Raw genomic sequence first — 17,807 nt, 5'->3', positions numbered from 1 at the left:
CTTTTTCACCTATGAAACCAGATTCACCAATCCTATCTATCACACAGGACGAGGACCACTGTGAGAACACCCTGAATTCACTTTAGAAGTAGCCTGCAGAGATCAAAGAGCTAGACAGAAACGAGGTGCTTGAGCACCAAGTGAACCTTCCCAGATTTTTTTTTTGGTTATGAAGTGTTACCGCCACCTTTTTATGTTATCCTAACATCTTCCTTCAGAATTAATTATCCTAAAGAAATGCACAGCTCAATATATAGCTTTAGTTCAATATACAGGGAATATGATGAGCTGTAAAGAGCTTAACTGGTTTTCATAAAAGTCAAAATACATGCTAGATGTAAAATTAAGATTGTCTTCTGAATTTGATATTCTCTATGACAACAATATATATAACTGTGTGCAAAAATGTTTTATTGCCTTTTCAAGTTCACTAAAAACACTAGGAAATAATGATATTTATATTTTTATTGCCTTAACAGACTTCCTGAATTCTTCTCTGGATTTTTTTTTTTACAGTCAGAAAATAGGAAGGAAAGAAGGATGGATGGATGGAAGGAAGGAAGGGAGGGGGAGGGACGGAGGGACAGGGAGGAAGGGGGGAAGGAGGGAGGGAGGAAGGGGGAAGGAGGGAGGGAGGGAGGGAGGAAGGGGGGAAGGAGGGAGGGAGGGAGGGAGGAAGGGGGGAGGGAGGGAGGGAGGAAGGGAGGGAGGGAGGGAGGGAGGGAGGAAGGAAGGAAGGAAGGAAGGAAGGAAGGAAGGAAGGAAGGAATTTTCTTGAGTATCACAGACACTGCTACCTCAACAACAATCTTCCAAGACAGCGAGGTTAAGATCTCAATGGCTCTATCCTCTCAGTGACTAAAACAACTATGCCAGCCCACAGCTCTCAGTGCTGGAAATTAACAAAAACACAGGGCTACGGGAGATGCACAGGGCCTTGCAGTCAAGCATTCTCATTGGAGTGTAAGTAAACCAAAGCCAGAGTGAACCAAAACAAAAATATAAAACCGAAGCATGACATTCAAATAAAGTGGAGCAGGAGGTACTGAAAACAACATTTAAAATTATACATGACAAGAGATGGGAAAAAATTAAATATGACCTTTAAAACAGGAGAGAGCTTCTGCTTAGGGTGTTTCTGGGGGAAACTGGGTACTTCAATGGATTCATTAGCAAACTTACAGGCACAGCACAGATCTTTCTCATATCAAGAATTGAACCAACAACAAAATAACAGAAACTGAACCACTCAAACAGATCTTCCCAAGATCTATGTAGGTTTTACATTCCACATCGGTCATGCAAAAAGTACTTGCCAGGTGCCCAAAACAGATCCAAGAAACCTGACAGGCAAGAAGTTATGCATTTTAATAGACAAATTCCTTTTAAAACATTCCAGCCAAGCAGAGGTGCAAACCTACTCAGAGCCCACGACCCTCAACTTGCAGCCCCGGGTCTCAACAGGCCGCTCCTGACCACCACACTGGCGTCCAGAGGATGCAGCCTCCTTGCCCAGTTGATGGTATACAGCAGGCAAGTCTGAGGCGAGAGCAGCAGGCCTGTCTACACAAAAACTCAGCCCTCCGGAGAAGGCAGATGCTCAGCGTTCTCACACTGGAGACGCTGCACCCTGTTCAGTCTCACCTCCTGCCGCTGACTTCCGCTGCTGGGCGCCTGGTCTTGGGTGCAGCTTCACCTGACAGACACTGCAGTCGTGGCGCGAGGGCACCCCGCCAGCGACACAGCGCTTCCGAGCCTACCGCACTTCTCCTTTTCTCTCTCCGCCAGGCTCCCTACAAACATGCCCCTGGGAGCCCCAGTGGAGGCCAGGCTTGCTGCGACACTGATCCCTGCCACAGCTGGGTGGGGACTCGGGCCCCAGCACTCTTCTCCACTCACCTGCACAACATCACTCTCTGCGTGTGGCCTGATGTGCAAAAGGTTAGCAGCGCCGTTTTGGAGTATGCTGTATGGCTCCAATGGCCCGGGTGTGTCCAGGAATGATGGACCTGGGGACAGGAGCTGTCACCCTGTTAATTTGGTGACATCTTCTAAGCCATCTGCCTTGTTCTGACTTGCTGTCTGGCATCAAGTAATGAGGAGGACCCAGCATCAATGCACAGAGCTCAGGCAGCTGCCCCGGGGAGGACGCACCTCCTGGACCTCTCAGTAGGGCGATTTCTCTCACTTTGTCTCCTTCCCAGGCCCTCACGGCAGCACTCACACATGGCAGCTATTCTTTGGGATAAACAGACTGTTTAATTTTTTTTTTTAAAGACTCCTTTCTTTATTTACTTGAAAGGCAGAGGTAGAGAGAGAGAAAGAGAGAGAGAGAGATCTTCCATCTGCTGGTTCACTCTCCAAATAGCCACAACAACCGGGGCTAGGCCAGGCTGAAACCAGGAACCTGGAGCTTCTTCCGGGTTTCCCATGTGGGTGCAGAGGCCCAAGGACTTGGGCCATCCTCTGCTGCTTTCCCAGGTGCATTAGCAGGGAGCTGGATCCCAAGTAAGACAGCTGGGACTTGAACCAGTGTACTGCAGGCGGAGGCTTAACTCTGTACACCACAGGGCTGGCCCCCTATTTAACTACTTTAAAATATTTTTCCACAATACTTTGTTCCCTAGCAATGAAGATGAGTAAGAAAACCTGGCTTATTACGCTGTAAGAAAGGAAACCTCTCTGATTCCTTGCACTGTAAACATTACTGATTTATCCCAGAAAGCTTGTAGACTTTCCTCTAAAGAACATTAAAGTTCACTTCTATGATGTTTCCCATTTAGAAGTAAGAAAATAGAACGGTTAAAAATATATGTACTAACTACGCCAGCACTGTGGCACAGTGGGTTAAAGTCCTGGCCCGAAGTGCCAGCAACCCATATGGGCGCAAGTTCAAGTTCTGGCTGCTCCACTTCCGATGCAGCTCCCTGCTGATGCACCTGGGAAAGCAGCAGAGGACGACCCAAGTCCTTGGGCCCCTGCACCCGTGTGGGAGACCTGGAAGAAGCTCCTGGCTCCTGGCTTCGGATCAGCTCAGCTTAAGGCCATTGCGGCCACTTGGGGAGTGTACCAGCAGATAGAAGACCTCTCCCTGTCTCTCCCTCTCTCTGTAAAACAAATAAAATAAATCTTAAAAAAAAAAAAAAAAAGGTACGTGTGTTAACAAGTGAGTCACAGTCAAGATCAGGGTGGCTCAGGAACACCTTGCTGCCGTCAAACTAGCAGAGCCCTTTCAGCCTCTACAGGGGAGCACCAAGGACTTGGCCTTCCCACCACGTCGCTTCCTTCCTTGCTGCTATGAAGACCAGTAAGGGAGACAAGCTTTGCTGGAAGATCATTCATGTAATCCAGAAGAGAAAAAAAAAATCTGCTCTGAAAGAATAAATGGGAATAAAATGTTGGTCTCTTAATTGCACAGTTGAGTTGGGGAGAAAGAGTACACACCAGTAAGGAAGACTATCAACATGCAACAATTGACATTTTCATGTTACTGTTTCGGGGCTGATAAATATATCTCACCGATGATTTGGGGGCTCAACAATAACTCCACAAAGGTCTGTGAGGTCAACAGGAAAAAGCTCCAGCATCAGGAAGCACATGTTCCCCCACAGGTCATGGCTTACAACCCAGCCCATCAGCTCCCATGATGGGGGCAGTGGGCCATCACTGTGTTGTTCTCCTCCTCCCGGAATAAACCACCCTTACACACACCTGTCTGGAAAGTGTCCATTTTCAGGGTTCTGCGAGGAAGCAGCATTTTTACCACACACAGGGTGTGCCACCAGGGCACAGGACAAGGTGGTTAAGGAAAGGCAAGGCCTTACTGAGCCAGGGTTGAACAACCCAATTGCCTCTCTCTCTAGAACACCATTTGTTTCCTGGCAAGTTAGTTCTTCCTGAAACCATTCTTCCTGGGAAGGTCCTCCTTGCCACACAATGCCATGGCTGTGTAGGCATCTTCTCTCCTGTGCGGGGTGGACAAGAGTGGAGAGGCAGGCGCCAGTGATGCACTGATGACTCATCCAGGTAGGTTAAGGCTCCAAATAACACACCTGGGGCTTTGTTGGTAACTGACACAAAGTACCTTTTCACCTTTACCTGGATCCAAAGCATGTTTGTAAGGCAGTGATTAGCACACAGGACATTGTCACATACAAACCTCTATTCTCCAAATCTGACAGAGCAACTGTTCCCCTCATCACTATTTCACATCCCCGCAACACAAGGGCAGCTCCACTTCTTGAAGGGAAAGCTCCGCTCAGCAGCCAGAAGTTACCCCTGCCCCACACCTGTCCCTCAGCCACAGGGCCACCAACGGCGCCAGGCCCCGCAGCCATTTCCTCTCTCATATCTAACGGAGATTAATGAGGCAGCCGCGGACCCCCACGCAGGAGAACGGTTTAGAGCACTTTATTACCCAGAGTTTCTGATTCGATAGGTGTAGGGTGAGGTCTGCACTTGACTATGCTTTGGAACTCAGGTAATCTCTCGGTGTCCCAACACGACCCACCTGGAGAGAGAGTGCTTTCCCTTTCTGCTTCTCCGCCCAAAGAATATTTAGATAGGACAAAGTTCAGTGTTCAGCTAAAGCTCTTGAAAAGCAAACTTTACAATGTTCAACCTTGGAGGGCACCTGAAGGGATTTTAACACTCAAAAAAAACTACATTGAACAAATCATGACAACACCAAGAGATCACACCTATAGGGTAAGATACTGCAAGGACGGCATACTCCCCACTGCTGTCAGCTTCCCACTGGGGCCCGGCTCTGAAATGTGTCCCACAAGTGCCAGTCTCTGTACTCTGCCACCAAGTCGGCCCCTCTCCCCAGCACTCTGGGCTGCGGGCAGCCCTGGGCTGAGGCCGGGCTCAACATCCTGGCAGCACCAACACCTATCACAGGTGGAGCTGCATGCAACAGCAAACTGTAAAAGGCATGCCCCGATTAGTGCAGGAAGTAACCGGCAAGTATTCACATTTGATTAAAGCTGACCATGTAACTGTTTACGTCTTATCTACTACAGTATGGTTCACCTCCAGAAAAACCCCAGGCATCCGGGTCTGAGGGCTTTCACACAGCGAACCCCTCGGGACCTCTACAAATGCAGGAAGCCACGGTCTCCTGTCAATCATCAGCTCCAAATGTCACCATTAGGCTGACTTACATCTTCCCAAATTAGTTCACCTGCTTTTGAACTCTATGTAAATGGAATAAAAAGAAATACATATTCTTCTGTGTCTGGTTTTGTTCCCTCTACATTATGTAGAGACTTGGGTGAAGGAAGCAGTCATCTGCCCCTTCTGTCACTCTTACAGCATCCCATCGGAAGACATGCTATTTTAGCTTTTCCTTATAGAACCCAGTGTACAATCGGCTACTTTATAAGATGAGAATTTGAGTTGCTGTTTCCAATGTGGGGCTGCTACACATGACGCTGCTGTAAGCACTCTTCCGTGCATCTCTCAATACACATCTGTCACGTTGCTGTTGGGTACATACCTAGGGAGAAAGACAGTGTGGTAGGAACACAAAGACAAGCAAAAACACTCACAAAATAAAGCAGACTCCAGAAACACACCCCCACGTATGCCGTCACCTGATTTATGACACAGATCAGTGAGAAAAGATGACATGTTAAACAAATGGTGAATTAATTAATTGGATATTTACATTAAAAGAAAATCTTGATCCATCTCAAACCATATACAAACATAAAATGTTCAGATTGCAAATCTAAATGTATAAAATAAAACAAGAAATGCTCTAGAAGTTAAATAAATGAACATGTTTAAGGTTTTAAGTAAATGTTTCTTAAATGGGACATAAAAATAATAACATAAAATATTGATAAATTGGACTTCACTAAAATCAAGAATTGCTATTTATTAAAAGTCACTTGGGGAGGATATTTAGCACGGTGGCTGGTATGCCACCTGGGATGCCCCTATCCCATATCCAAGTTCCTGGGTTTGAGTCCCACCTCTTCTTCCAAATCTACCCTCCTGCTGATGTGCACCCCGCACGGCAGGAGATGATGGCACGAGTACCTGGGTCCCTGCCACCCACACTGGAGACCCCGACTGAGTTCCAAACGCCTGATACAGGCTTGGCCCAGCGCCAGCTACTGCAGGCATCTTAGAAGTGAACCAACAGAAGGACTGTCTGTTGTCTCTGTCTCTCTGCCTCTCAAACAAATGAAAAGAAATACATTTAAAAAACAAACTATTTTTGAAAAGATACTTGTTAAGGTAGTGAAAAGACAAGTCACAATGAGTATTAAAGACATTTTTGAGATATATATACCACACAAAAGATATGTTCAGATAATGCAAATAAGTCCCACAAATTCACTTTTAAAAGAAATAAAAACTTGATTTTTTAAATGGGAAAAAGATTTGTACAGGCATTTTCACAAACGAAAGTATCCAAATGGCTGAGAAATATGAAAAGGTGCTCAATCCCATTAGTAATCAGGGAGGTTCAACCTAAAGCCACAGTAAGCTGTGGGGAGCAATCCGGACTGGACTAAGTTACTGGAATTAAGACTTATTCTATGCATCTGCTCTCCCACAATATGGCGCTGGGAGAGAAGAAAACAGCTTCTACACAGCTGCCTCCAGTTCAACCAATAAACAGCAGGACCTGCTCCTGATTGGAGGAGAGCAGCGTACTCGGCGTGTGGGCAGCCGAGTTGGGATTGGCAGAGGAGGACTATAAAGGAGGAGAGAGACGGCATGCACCAGGAACATCTAAGGGGAACACCTAAGGGGAACACCTGTGCAGCCCCCGAGAGAGCCGGCCGGCGGTGTGCCGCTCCCCTGCGGAAGTGGGGAAAGTGGCAGGGGGAACTGCCCTTCCACGGAGGTGGAAGGGATAGTAGCCAACCCGGGAAGAACCAGCAGCAAACCCGGGGAGGGCCGAGCAGACGAAAGAACAGCGCAGGGTCCTGTGTCGTTCCTCCACGAAGAGGGGGAGCGACATAAGCTACCACCACACACCATCCCAAGGGTTACGCTCCACAACAAAATAACACTGGTGACAACAAATGTGGGCATTTAGAGCAGCTACGAGTCACGTGACCAGGTAAATGTGTAAACTTACTTATCCAGTTAGGAACACTGAAGGAAAAGATCTGGAAATCCGAGCATTTACATATCCTGTGGCAGAGCAATTCTACTTTAAATATTACTTTATGCACAAAATTTATTTATACGTAAACCAGAGAAAGCTTTGACAGCATATACAGATCTTTTTTTAAAACAATCAAATACTTCAAAGAATACATCCTTAAAACTGGTATTTAATTAGGAATTCTACTAGCTCCAAAATGAAAATATCTAAACAATCCTATCTGCATTTAATATAAACTTTTACTGTGGATTGACAGGAATAAAAATTTAAGCAACTCACTTTGTTTCCTTCATTAAACCATAATCACAATTAGAAAAATTACATCTCCTATGCCCACAGGATATCAGGCTTTAGAAAGGAGACAAAAAATAAGAGGTAGCAGGAAACCATAAGGAGACAGTCACACACTTGTGGTTCTAATGACAGTTGCAAACAACGTCATTTATCCCTCTGTGGCCACACTAATTGGTCAAAAGAAACAAAGGCTCCCCCAGCAATGCTCACCAAAGGAAAAAAAAAAAAAAAACAGCCCACCCATTCCTGGACATTTTCAGTGCAGAGAACAGGCACCTGCTATCCATCAGTCTCTCCCAGGCTAGATAGAGAAGTCGTAGCAACCTACCACTACATTATTTGATTTGCTCTTAATCTATGCTAAGAGTCTTTATATATTGTATGCACACACAGCTATCTATAGCAAAAAACAAATGTACAGAAATAGCTATCTGGAAGGCCACATCTTGTTCTATTAATACCCACATGCTGCAGTATTACGTAACAGCTTTTTCCAATTCTGTTATGCTAATATGCAAATAAATTAATTCAACCATAGCTAGGAGCTAAGTGTACTAATCAGTATGGCCTTGTGTATCTCTAAGCAGAATTTTACATTATCTCTTCATTCTGAAAACCCTACAGAATCTACATTATTAATCACTTTTAAATCCAGCTTCTTGGTCTCTGGGATGTTAATATCTACAAGGTCCAATTAAATAAATTTAGAACACTCCAAGGAGATACCTGAATAATGATTTCATAGTAATGTGCGGTAAGTACTACCATATTTTAAAATTCTATCATTTGTGACAATTCAAAAAAACAGGAGTAGATAATATCAGAAGCAGCCCACCCAAAAAACAAAAATGTTACTAGTTGTTACCTGCTTAACATTCTAGGACTTCAAAATGTGCATAACTAAATACAATTTTTATTAAAAAAAAAAAAAAGAGAGAGAGAAAAAATGGAAAACGACTGCCGTAACAGGTCTCTAATCCATCAGAGGAGAATGGAGAGGGAAAGGACAAAGTCCTGGTTTGGGGATCAGACAGAAGCTTGGGGCACAGCGCAGGGAACCAAGGCTATGGCTTCATGTTATAGGGACAGGCTGATTTTAGGCCAACATTCAGTCACAAACAGCCAAATTTTTCTAATTAAAAATCAGTAGTTTATTTTAGGACTGGTAGAAACTGCTAAGATCAAGAAGCCAAAATGGCTTGAGCAAGTAGGAGAAAAAAAGGAAAAAGTTGAAGACATGTTTTGGCAACAAGGGTGAAGAGGCAAACACAGGAGCAGGCTTTCATGAGTGCCTGCTTGGCCCCATAAACTCTGGGACCTAATCTTGAAGGTACCAAGGACTGTGGAATGGATTCCCTGTCTCTAAAGAAAATGGTAATCTCCCTCTGCAGGCTCTGGTAAGAGAAGCCTGAGATGATGCACACAAAGCACTTCTTAGGGTCTCTTCACTCAGCCCTGCCCTTGGAACAAAGGGCAGAATTTCCAACACTGCAGGACGGAATATGCTGCGGATTAGAGACTCCATTTCTACAACTTCATGTATTAGTACTCTAGATTCCTTACATATTTTCTTTTTTATTGCTAATTTTACAACACTCCCAATGAATGTCTTTTGGTAATCCAATATTAATGACAATTTTAGCTCCTTAGAAATAAGCAAAAACTACACAAATCACTTCAGGAAACCAAATACCAGAAAAGGGATTAAATGCCCTAACAAACAATAATACTCTTGCCATGCCTTTTAAGCTCTGAAAGCAGAACATAAACCAAAAGAAAATTTCAAAGGTCTACTTTTATTTCGCTGGCCTAAAAGGATCAGATCATTTATATGAACATCTTGGAGAACAATTCTGGAATCAATCAAATTCCAACTTTAAATGAAGGTATTTTCTTTCCTTTGATTGTTTTCAAAATGATGTGCACGAAATAAATTTGTTCTCTGAGGTACAAAGCCCACTGAGTTTTATATTCTAGTCAAAACCAGTTGGTGTCAAAAGAACATCTTTATCAAACTCCCAAATTATGTCATCAATGCCCACTTATCCACTCACTCCCACATTTATTCAACAAATAAAGACTCATAGATATGCTTTCTTCAGAACATTGAACTAGGTGCTTCCATGAATACAAGTTGAATAAAGCTCACTTGCCATGGAGCAGAAGCACATGGGCTGTATGGAGAGGCACAGGGTATGGTCGGAAGGCAGAAGAAGAAAACAATGTATCCTACCTGGGAGGTAATTGACTGAGAGAGACATTCAAGAAAACCTGCAGAGGACAAGCCTACCCCACACTGCAGAGAGGTGTGAACATCAGTGAAGACACAGAAGGCAATTAATTGTAAGTGGTCCCCGTAAGTTGTAAAGAAATGTGTAAAAAGAAAATTGCAAGGAGGGTGACCTCTGAGAGTGAGAGAAGGCGCTTTAAGGATTTTGTCAGGATGAAAGATACAGAGCTTTCCTGGGCAAATCAGGATATATGGGTGCCTGGCACAATGAAATTGATATCCACCGCCCAACGGTCATACAACCGGGGTTAGTTCACACAGGTGCACAGCTGTATTAAGGCATCAGCTTTACAGAGGCATCAAAGCAAATCATCCTTGAGTGCACATACGGGGCATAGCTGAGAAATTTCTCGAGGCACAGTCTGCGTATTTCCAAAGTCAGACCTTCCCTAGGGAGTATGGCAGTGCTGGTCATCTGCTCAGATGGGCTACAGAGTCTGCTCATCTCAGGATAAACGCCAAAGAAGAGAAACGGAAAAGCAGGAAAACATGCTATCTAATGCTTCCTGGGAGCCTCACAGACGCGACACGCTGCTCACACATCATCTCATTTACTCTTCACAACAATGCTAGGAGAGGCGATTTTATTCCACTCATTTTGGAGGTGAGGCAACCAGACACACGAACTTCAGTGTTCTGCCAGAGCCCTCACAGAGAGGGTTCAGAGAGCCAGAATCTAATCTAAGAAGCCAACTCCAGACTCTCTCTGTCCTACCACATTCTCTGCCTCTTGAATAATCCAGACATGCAACACGGAGCCTGGGTGCAGCCTTTGACCCAGGGTGCAGCCTAGCTGAGATTATTAGCTGGCACACATCTTACCTAATTACCCCTGCCACGTGACCAAGCACTAGAGGCCTCAGGGCCAGGCCACCTGCCTGCTCTCTGCTCAGGAAGAGGCAGGTGCCGCCCCACTGCAGGCCTGGCCCTTCACATAACTGTTGCTGAAGCTCAAGGCAATTAATTACATGCTATAATTAAGCTACAGAATTCTAGCCCAAAGGCACGGAATTATTCTGACTCAAGGAAAACAGATATGACTAAAACTTCCCTGGTGGCTCTGACTTGAGTGGTGACTGACACTCTTGTGCCAAGCAAAACCCTCCCGATTCACCATTCAGCAGAAAAAACCTGGTCAGGCAGCCTGCAAAAACACACTTTCAGACCCTGTGGTCTACAGCTAAAAATACCTGAATCCCACCATTACAGAACAAACACGTAGCTAAACTAATCCTCAGGTCGGGCAGATAACGAATAAGGAAAAGGCATCTGTCCTTGGATAGGTGTGGCTGAAGAACAACTCAGAATCTCCATGTTTCATTTATATTTGTAGGTAGGCTATAAATAGCATCGCCCAATGTTGCTGAATGGATAACTTAAGTGTAAAAAAAAAAAGAAAAAAGTGACAGTCTGGCTCAGACCCTTGTAGAGCACAAAAAAACTATAAAAAGCAGTGAACAGTTTCTTCAAGTATGCATTCTAAGAAAATAGCTCCAATGGCCAATATCAGCAAATAACAAGACAAGTAATTCCCTATCCGTTTTCTGTTTGGATTCAGCAAAAACAGAAATCAAACAGAACTGTTTGTGGGAGAGGTTGGAAATGAAGGAAAGTTAAAGACAAAAGGGGGGCAAGTCATTTTTAAGGCATGAAAATTCATACACTCTGATGACTTTTGAAAACTAAACTCTGAATTGTGACAAAATTCAGCAGGCTAAAACAAGCAACCATGCCCTGGTCTTTCAACAGTTCTCTTGTGTGGTCTGAAATGCGTGCATTAGTGTAAAGTAAAGTGGAGAGCTGCTGATGGGCCATTAGATTTTTCTGACCTAAATGATCCAGGCAACTGGCTATACAGACAAATTCACTTTGTGATCTAGTTCCTGTCCGTTTCGCATTTACGATATGCCCATAGCTTGCTGGGCATGCAGTTGTCTTTATTTCTCCCAAGATGTCTGAAGTCAAAAGCAGATGTTATTTTTAAAAATGGTTATTGAGTGTCTTACCTCTGCAAAACTGGCAAACACAGCCCAGCTTTTGCCTGCAAGGAGCCTTGTTTATTTAAACCAAAGGCCGATTTCACACATGTAAGTTTTCATTTTTTGGCTTAAATATGTACAATCAAAGTGAAAAGCCTGCTTGTTCTCCATGTCAAGGGGCTCAGCATGGAAACATAGATATAGATAGATAGATAGATAGATAGATAGATAGATAGATAGATAGATAGACAGATATTAGTATAAAGACAGAAGTGTTTCACCATATCACAAGATACTATGACAATAGCAATAATGATATTAAGGAAAAAAAAAAAGTCTGCCACCTTGAGCAAGGTCAGATGCGAAGCTGGAAGCCCTGATCAAGCAGCTGCAACAGGTGACCGCCTGGGTACATGATCTGTCAACTCCTTCTGCCAGGAGAAACAGATTCTTCTTCTCCCTCCAATATCCTTTACATTTAAAGGGGAAACTCAAATCTAGCGGCCCAAACCACCAACGCTCCCTTAATTACACACAAAACTGAACAGCAATGCCGATCTGGGGGGCAGTGGAGCGCAGCTATACCCAAGCAGGGCACAATATCAGCTCCCACATCTTGGATAGTGGTTAACCACGGTGAACTCCAGTCGTCTCCAGGCTCCTGCGGTTGCTGCAGGGCCGTCAGGGAGCTCCACTGCGTGTTACACGTAAGGGGTGTCTAGTAAGTAGTGGTTACTGTACTGTTTCTAAATTCCAAATAATACAACGGCTGTGATTACTCATTTATCGAGAAAGGGTCCAAGATCACTGGTCGCCGTGGTCTGGGGTAGGAGCTGTTCCATATCTTGACTGTGGTGGTGACCCTGTGACTGCGTTCATCAAAGCTCACAGAGCTGGACGCCAAGGGCGCCGTTTACTGTATGCAAATCATATCACAGTTTTTAAAGTATCAAAGTATTTAATTAGTTCCGAAGAAGATAAGCCACCCAGGTGGGCATTTGGCTCAGTGATTAAAACATCACTTTGGGACCTGCATCCCGTATCCAGAGTACTTGGGTTCCTGCCTCTGTTCCTGACTGTAGCTCCCTGGGAGGCAGCAGATGATGGCTCAAATAGTCGGATCTTGCCACCCACGAGGGAGACCCAGACCGAATCCCTGAAACACAGCTTTGGCCTGGTCCAGCCCTGGCTATTGCAGGCATTTAGGGAGAGAACCATCAGATGGGATCACCCTGTCTCTCTCTCTCTCTCTCTGCCTTCCAAATAAATAAAATACATAACTAAAAACATAAGGATCTAACGCTTTAAAAAACATAAAATTACTTCTAAAAAATAGAAATAAAAACCATCCAAACTAATTACTTTCATTTGTTTCTAAAATTAAAAAGAGATCTAAGACCTACAATGCCACTTCATATTTTTAGACCAAGCTCTTGAATTAGAAGATGGAGCTATTTGTAAAAAACGGATGCCATCTGAACAATTAACCAAATTAACTGTTTCAAAATAAAGCACAGATTGTATTCAATAGTGTCATGAAATTAATTATGGAAAGAGAAAATGAAAGTGATATTTTAATTTATTAGATTACTTAAGATGACAAATACAATGGTATCTTCCCTAAAAATCTAGTAATGGGCCTTGGCAAATAATCTGAAAAGTACAACATTCGTTTCCATAAGCTAAGGGAAAGTAGAGAAGCCTGGTGATGATTTGCACAATTTGTCATCTCAGGTGTTCATCAAAGGTTCAATAAAGCTGCCCACTCTGACTTCTCATCAACACCTTCACCGTGAACAAGGAGCTTTAGTGTAGATCCTTACATCTCCTCCCGCGGAAAATGGAGTTTTACAACAATTTCTCACTCAACACCATATTTACCAAACAAATGGAGTACCAAAGGAATGATTTGAAACGAGAATTATAACTCTGGTCAGCCCACAGGATGCTTCTGCCTCTGCCCCGCACCTTGGCAATCATGTTTCCTTGCCTACTGTTTCTCTTGGTCAGTCAGTTATTTCTGCCCCCGGCTGCTGGGTGCCCACTGAAGGGGGCTGTGACGCCAGCGATGAGGATGGATGGAAGCTGGGACAGAGGCAGAGCTCAGGAGCCCCACGTCCTGTAAGTACTGGCCTCTCCGCTCAGTGAGCATTTACTCCCTGCTACCCCTCAAGTTCCCATTATCACCCAGCCTACTACTCCGCTGCCACCTCTCCTCGCAGAGCACCCGGCTGCATTCATTCCTCCTATCTAAAAAGTACACAAGGAAACCGAGGCAAGATGTCACTGTTGCCTTTTCACAACTGCTTCTGCTTAAGCTTTTGATTATTTCTTACCAAAAGTGAAATATAATTTCTGCCAGGCACATGACAAAAATATCTGCACAACAGTTCCTTGCTTTACGAAACCTGGTTTTAAAATAAAAGTCCTTTATTTATTAGGATAATGTCTTCATGCAAAAGGCATGCCTTTGGAAAAAAATCACGCTAAATTCCTAAAACCGCAATACTTTAAGACACCAATTCAAGGAGAAATATACCAGGTGATTATCTATTTAAATATAACATCCCCTCTCTCCTGTAACCCAGGCATGATCAACTTTTAACACCACTTCCATAATTTTCAAGAGAATTTCTGAAAACATAAAGTGGAAACAGAGGCAAGAAAAAGCAGCCTGTCAAGTCATCAGAGGAGATCCAAAATGACAGACCAGATTTGAGACTGGTAAATCCAAGACCATGTGTTTTAGAAATCAACAGAATTTAGAGAAAATGTGCTCTTTCTTATCGTGCCTTAATTCACACAATTTATTGAGCCCCTATTACATTCCTGGCACTGTGGATCAAGGGGTTACAATTGTGAAAAAGAAGTCAATTGCCTTCATTAGAAAGAAGAAAAATATCCTTGCAAGTTTCACAATTCAGTGTAAGCATCGAAGGTATTCCCATAACCAGTGATTTCTGGATAATTGATCATTTCCCCCTGGCATGCTGCCAGAGTCTTCAATGAAGAACTGATACCTACCAATACATTCTCCATTCCATGTATTACAAATATTGACAAATACTGACAAATAATCTTCATTATCTCCGATGAGTGTCAAATCAAACAAGGCCGCTGTAAGTCAATGAGTTACACTATGAGTCTCACTATGAACACCAATAAACCTGATTCTGTTTTAAATGCAAAAACAGGTCCTTAAAACAACTGGGGAAGAGGGATAACAGTTAGACGGGGTGGTATCTTCTACAGAATTTTCATCTCAAATTTCATTAACACCACAATACAAAAGCACCACAAATAGTTGGTGACCAATAAATAAACAGAAATGTCACAAAACTGCCTGCCAATAGGATTGATTATCACGCACAGTTAAAAGCAGCTTCCATGGAAACACAAGCTACAAGAGCAAAAGAAAACACAAATCACCAAAAGCTCTGAACGGAGCAGAAACACTTCCCCTGCCTCAGTTGCACTCCGCGCGCTGCAGGTAGTTAAAGCACTTGCTCTCTGAGCCCTTCAGCGGTGCCCTTGCCCAGGCACAAACTGTGCAAACAGATGACAAAGCGAAATGCAGTTTCACAACTGCCTCTTACACAGAGTAGCTAGGCGGCATATTTCACTGGATTACTGCACAAGTTGATAACACCAACACGCATTTTCACGGTTCGAGCAAGACTGCCGTGGGCCAATTAGATTGCACAGCACCAGTGGCAACCCTCCTTGGTGGCATGTTCTGCCCTCTAGCCCTCTGTTATCAGCTACAGGAAGGGTGGGTGCAGCCCTGTCACCCTGCTTTGTTGCTCACTGTCCTGACAACCCCCTGATTTTCAGAAAGCAACATTTTCATAGTTGCTCCAAACTTGAGCAAGCCCAATGGGTTGGTCTTGCCTAAGACTCCGCTCTTCTTAGCCCATCGACTGTTTGCTTTCTTTTCTTTTCTTTTTTCGCTTCATGTCATGAGACATATTTTTACACTGCAGACCCAAAATGTAGTATTAGCATGAAACCACCACAAACTCAGGAGTTCCTAAATATCACTTCTTGAGTTCAAAATGCATGAGACAACCGCTGACTGTCTTCTGCTATATACACCGTGCAAGATACCAAAACCAAGCAAACTGCCCAAAAGAACTTCCACAGAACGGCAGGCCTGCCTGCCTGCTGCAGCAAGAGAAAGATTAAATCGTGCGGAACTGTAATCTCTCAGAGCTTCTGAGCCTAAGAAAGCGGAAATCTGCATTTTACGTTCAGAAACCTACTCCATGTCTGCTATGGGATCCAGTGACCTGAGGTTCTGCACCCTTTCGGGGTAAACCATTTGCAAGAGACCACTAACTGTAATACAGGTCAGAGGAAAGTGATTAAACAATCTCTTTTCATCCCGTCGCCTGGGGTTTTTAAGGAAATGTTTTCACATAATCCTGGTCTGTAAAATACAATAGAAACCTTAGAGCCCAGGCTCCCACTGGAGAGCTTGTCTTGCCGAGGTAGGTACCAGGCCCTAATTCCAGGCCAATCCTGGGAGAGATGACAGCCCCAAGTTCAACTGGGGATGTGTGAACACAGCTCCCCTGCACATTGGAGATCACCTCTCCATTCTTCCCAGATGCCGTCTGCACCCAAGCCTGCTCGCCACGCCAGGAACCCGTGCACCAGGGGTTCCTGCTAGCAGGGGGCGTCCCTTCAACGACCTCCCTTCGCCACCACCAGCCCTCGGGGGTACCAGAGCCCAAGGGCGCCGGGGCGGGCGAGGAGCGCCCCTCTCCCACCTACCTTGATGATGCTGCTCCGGCGAGGCAGGCCGCCCGGCTTGCTCTCCCGGGGGAGGGGACAGGCGGCCGGGCTGGGGGTCGCGGCGAGCGCCACGCCGCGGGGTCCCCCGGCGGGGCTGGCCCGGGCTTCGTCCCCGGCCACGCCGAGGCTGCAGTCTCCGTTGGAAACCCCGCCGCTGTCATAGCGCGCCCGCCCGTGGCCGAGGCGCCCTCCCCCGCCGCCGCCGCCGCCGCCGCCGCCGCCTTCCCCGGCTCCGGCTTTCAGGGCGCCCTTGGCGCCGAGGGCCGGGCCCGGAGAGGTGGGCAGGGCCCCGCCGGCGGCGCCCCCCCGGCCGCACTCCGCCATGGGCGCCCCGCGACCCGCCTCACAAAGCCGCGTCCCCGTCCCCGCGTCCCCGCCGCCGCCGCCGCCGCCGCCGCCGCCGCCGCCTCGGCCGCCGCGCGCGGCCCCTCCTCCTCTCCTCCTCCCGCTGCCGCCGCCGCCTCGGCCGCTTCTTCCGCTTTTTTTTTTTTTTTTTTTTTTTTTTTTAATTTAGATGTGATGTTTGTTTGGAGCTCGCCTTGCCGCACGGGTGAAGTCGTGGCAGCAGAACGGTCGGAAGGTTCCTGCAGGGGAGATGAAAGAGAGAGAGACACGAGTCAGCTCCCGGCACCTGGGGAGAGGAAAAAACACGCCCGACACTCGCGCCGCGCGGCAGGCACCAAAAATACCGCGCGCGGCCGGCCGCCCGCCCCAGGGGCCGCGGCACCCAGCCTGAGGGGACGGGGCGCCCGCATCCGGGGCTCGCGCGCGCTCCCCGGGGCTCGGGGCGCCCACCGCGCGGGAAAAGGGCGCCCACCTCCGATGCCCCGACGTCCCCGGCCGCGCGGAGGCGCCTCCGAGGGTCTAGCAGACGCCAGCTCCCCAGAGGCCACGGCGTGCCGAGCGCGTCACGTACCCCAGGTCGCCCCCCGAGGCCCGCGGCGCGGGGAGGGAGCGCACGGCGGGCAGGGGCTGCCCCGCCGTGACAGCCGCCCGGACCCCCCAGGAGACCCCCACCCCGCCCGCGGCCCTCTCCTCCCGAGCTCTGCGCTGCGCTCTGCAGGCCGCGAGGACCCTCCCGGGCCGCCCGCTGACCCCCCGCGAGCTGCCCGGGGTGCCCGCTCCAGGTCGCCAGTCGTCACGGCTGCGGGTGCTGAGGCCGGGTCGCCAGGCTGGGGGGCACCTCGCTTGCCCAACCGACGGCGGCCGCGGGTCCTCACTACCCCAGCAACCCCGGGGCGGCTGCAACTGCTGATCGCCCACACCGAGCCCCCAGGAGCCTAGGCCTGTGGACGCAAGGGCTTGGCCGCGGCGC

At 46.7% G+C, this 17,807-nt stretch overlaps 1 protein-coding gene across 1 annotated transcript in view; it reads right to left on the bottom strand.

Moving 5' to 3' along the window:
- The window catches only part of PLCL2 (phospholipase C like 2), a 196,817-nt gene extending 179,872 nt beyond the window's left edge, over nt 1-16,945 (bottom strand). The window contains exon 1 of the mRNA XM_008266046.4: nt 16,472-16,945. Within this exon, the coding sequence (XP_008264268.3) occupies nt 16,472-16,816 (345 nt within the window). The 5' untranslated portion in view covers nt 16,817-16,945. The remainder of the gene's footprint in view (nt 1-16,471) is intronic.
- Between the last annotated feature and the right edge of the window lie 862 nt (nt 16,946-17,807).

Source organism: Oryctolagus cuniculus, chromosome 4, assembly GCF_964237555.1.
Source record: "Oryctolagus cuniculus chromosome 4, mOryCun1.1, whole genome shotgun sequence".
Lineage (NCBI taxonomy): Eukaryota > Metazoa > Chordata > Mammalia > Lagomorpha > Leporidae > Oryctolagus > Oryctolagus cuniculus.
Note: the sequence above shows the minus strand (reverse complement) of the source record. Positions and strands in the feature narration are given on the sequence as shown.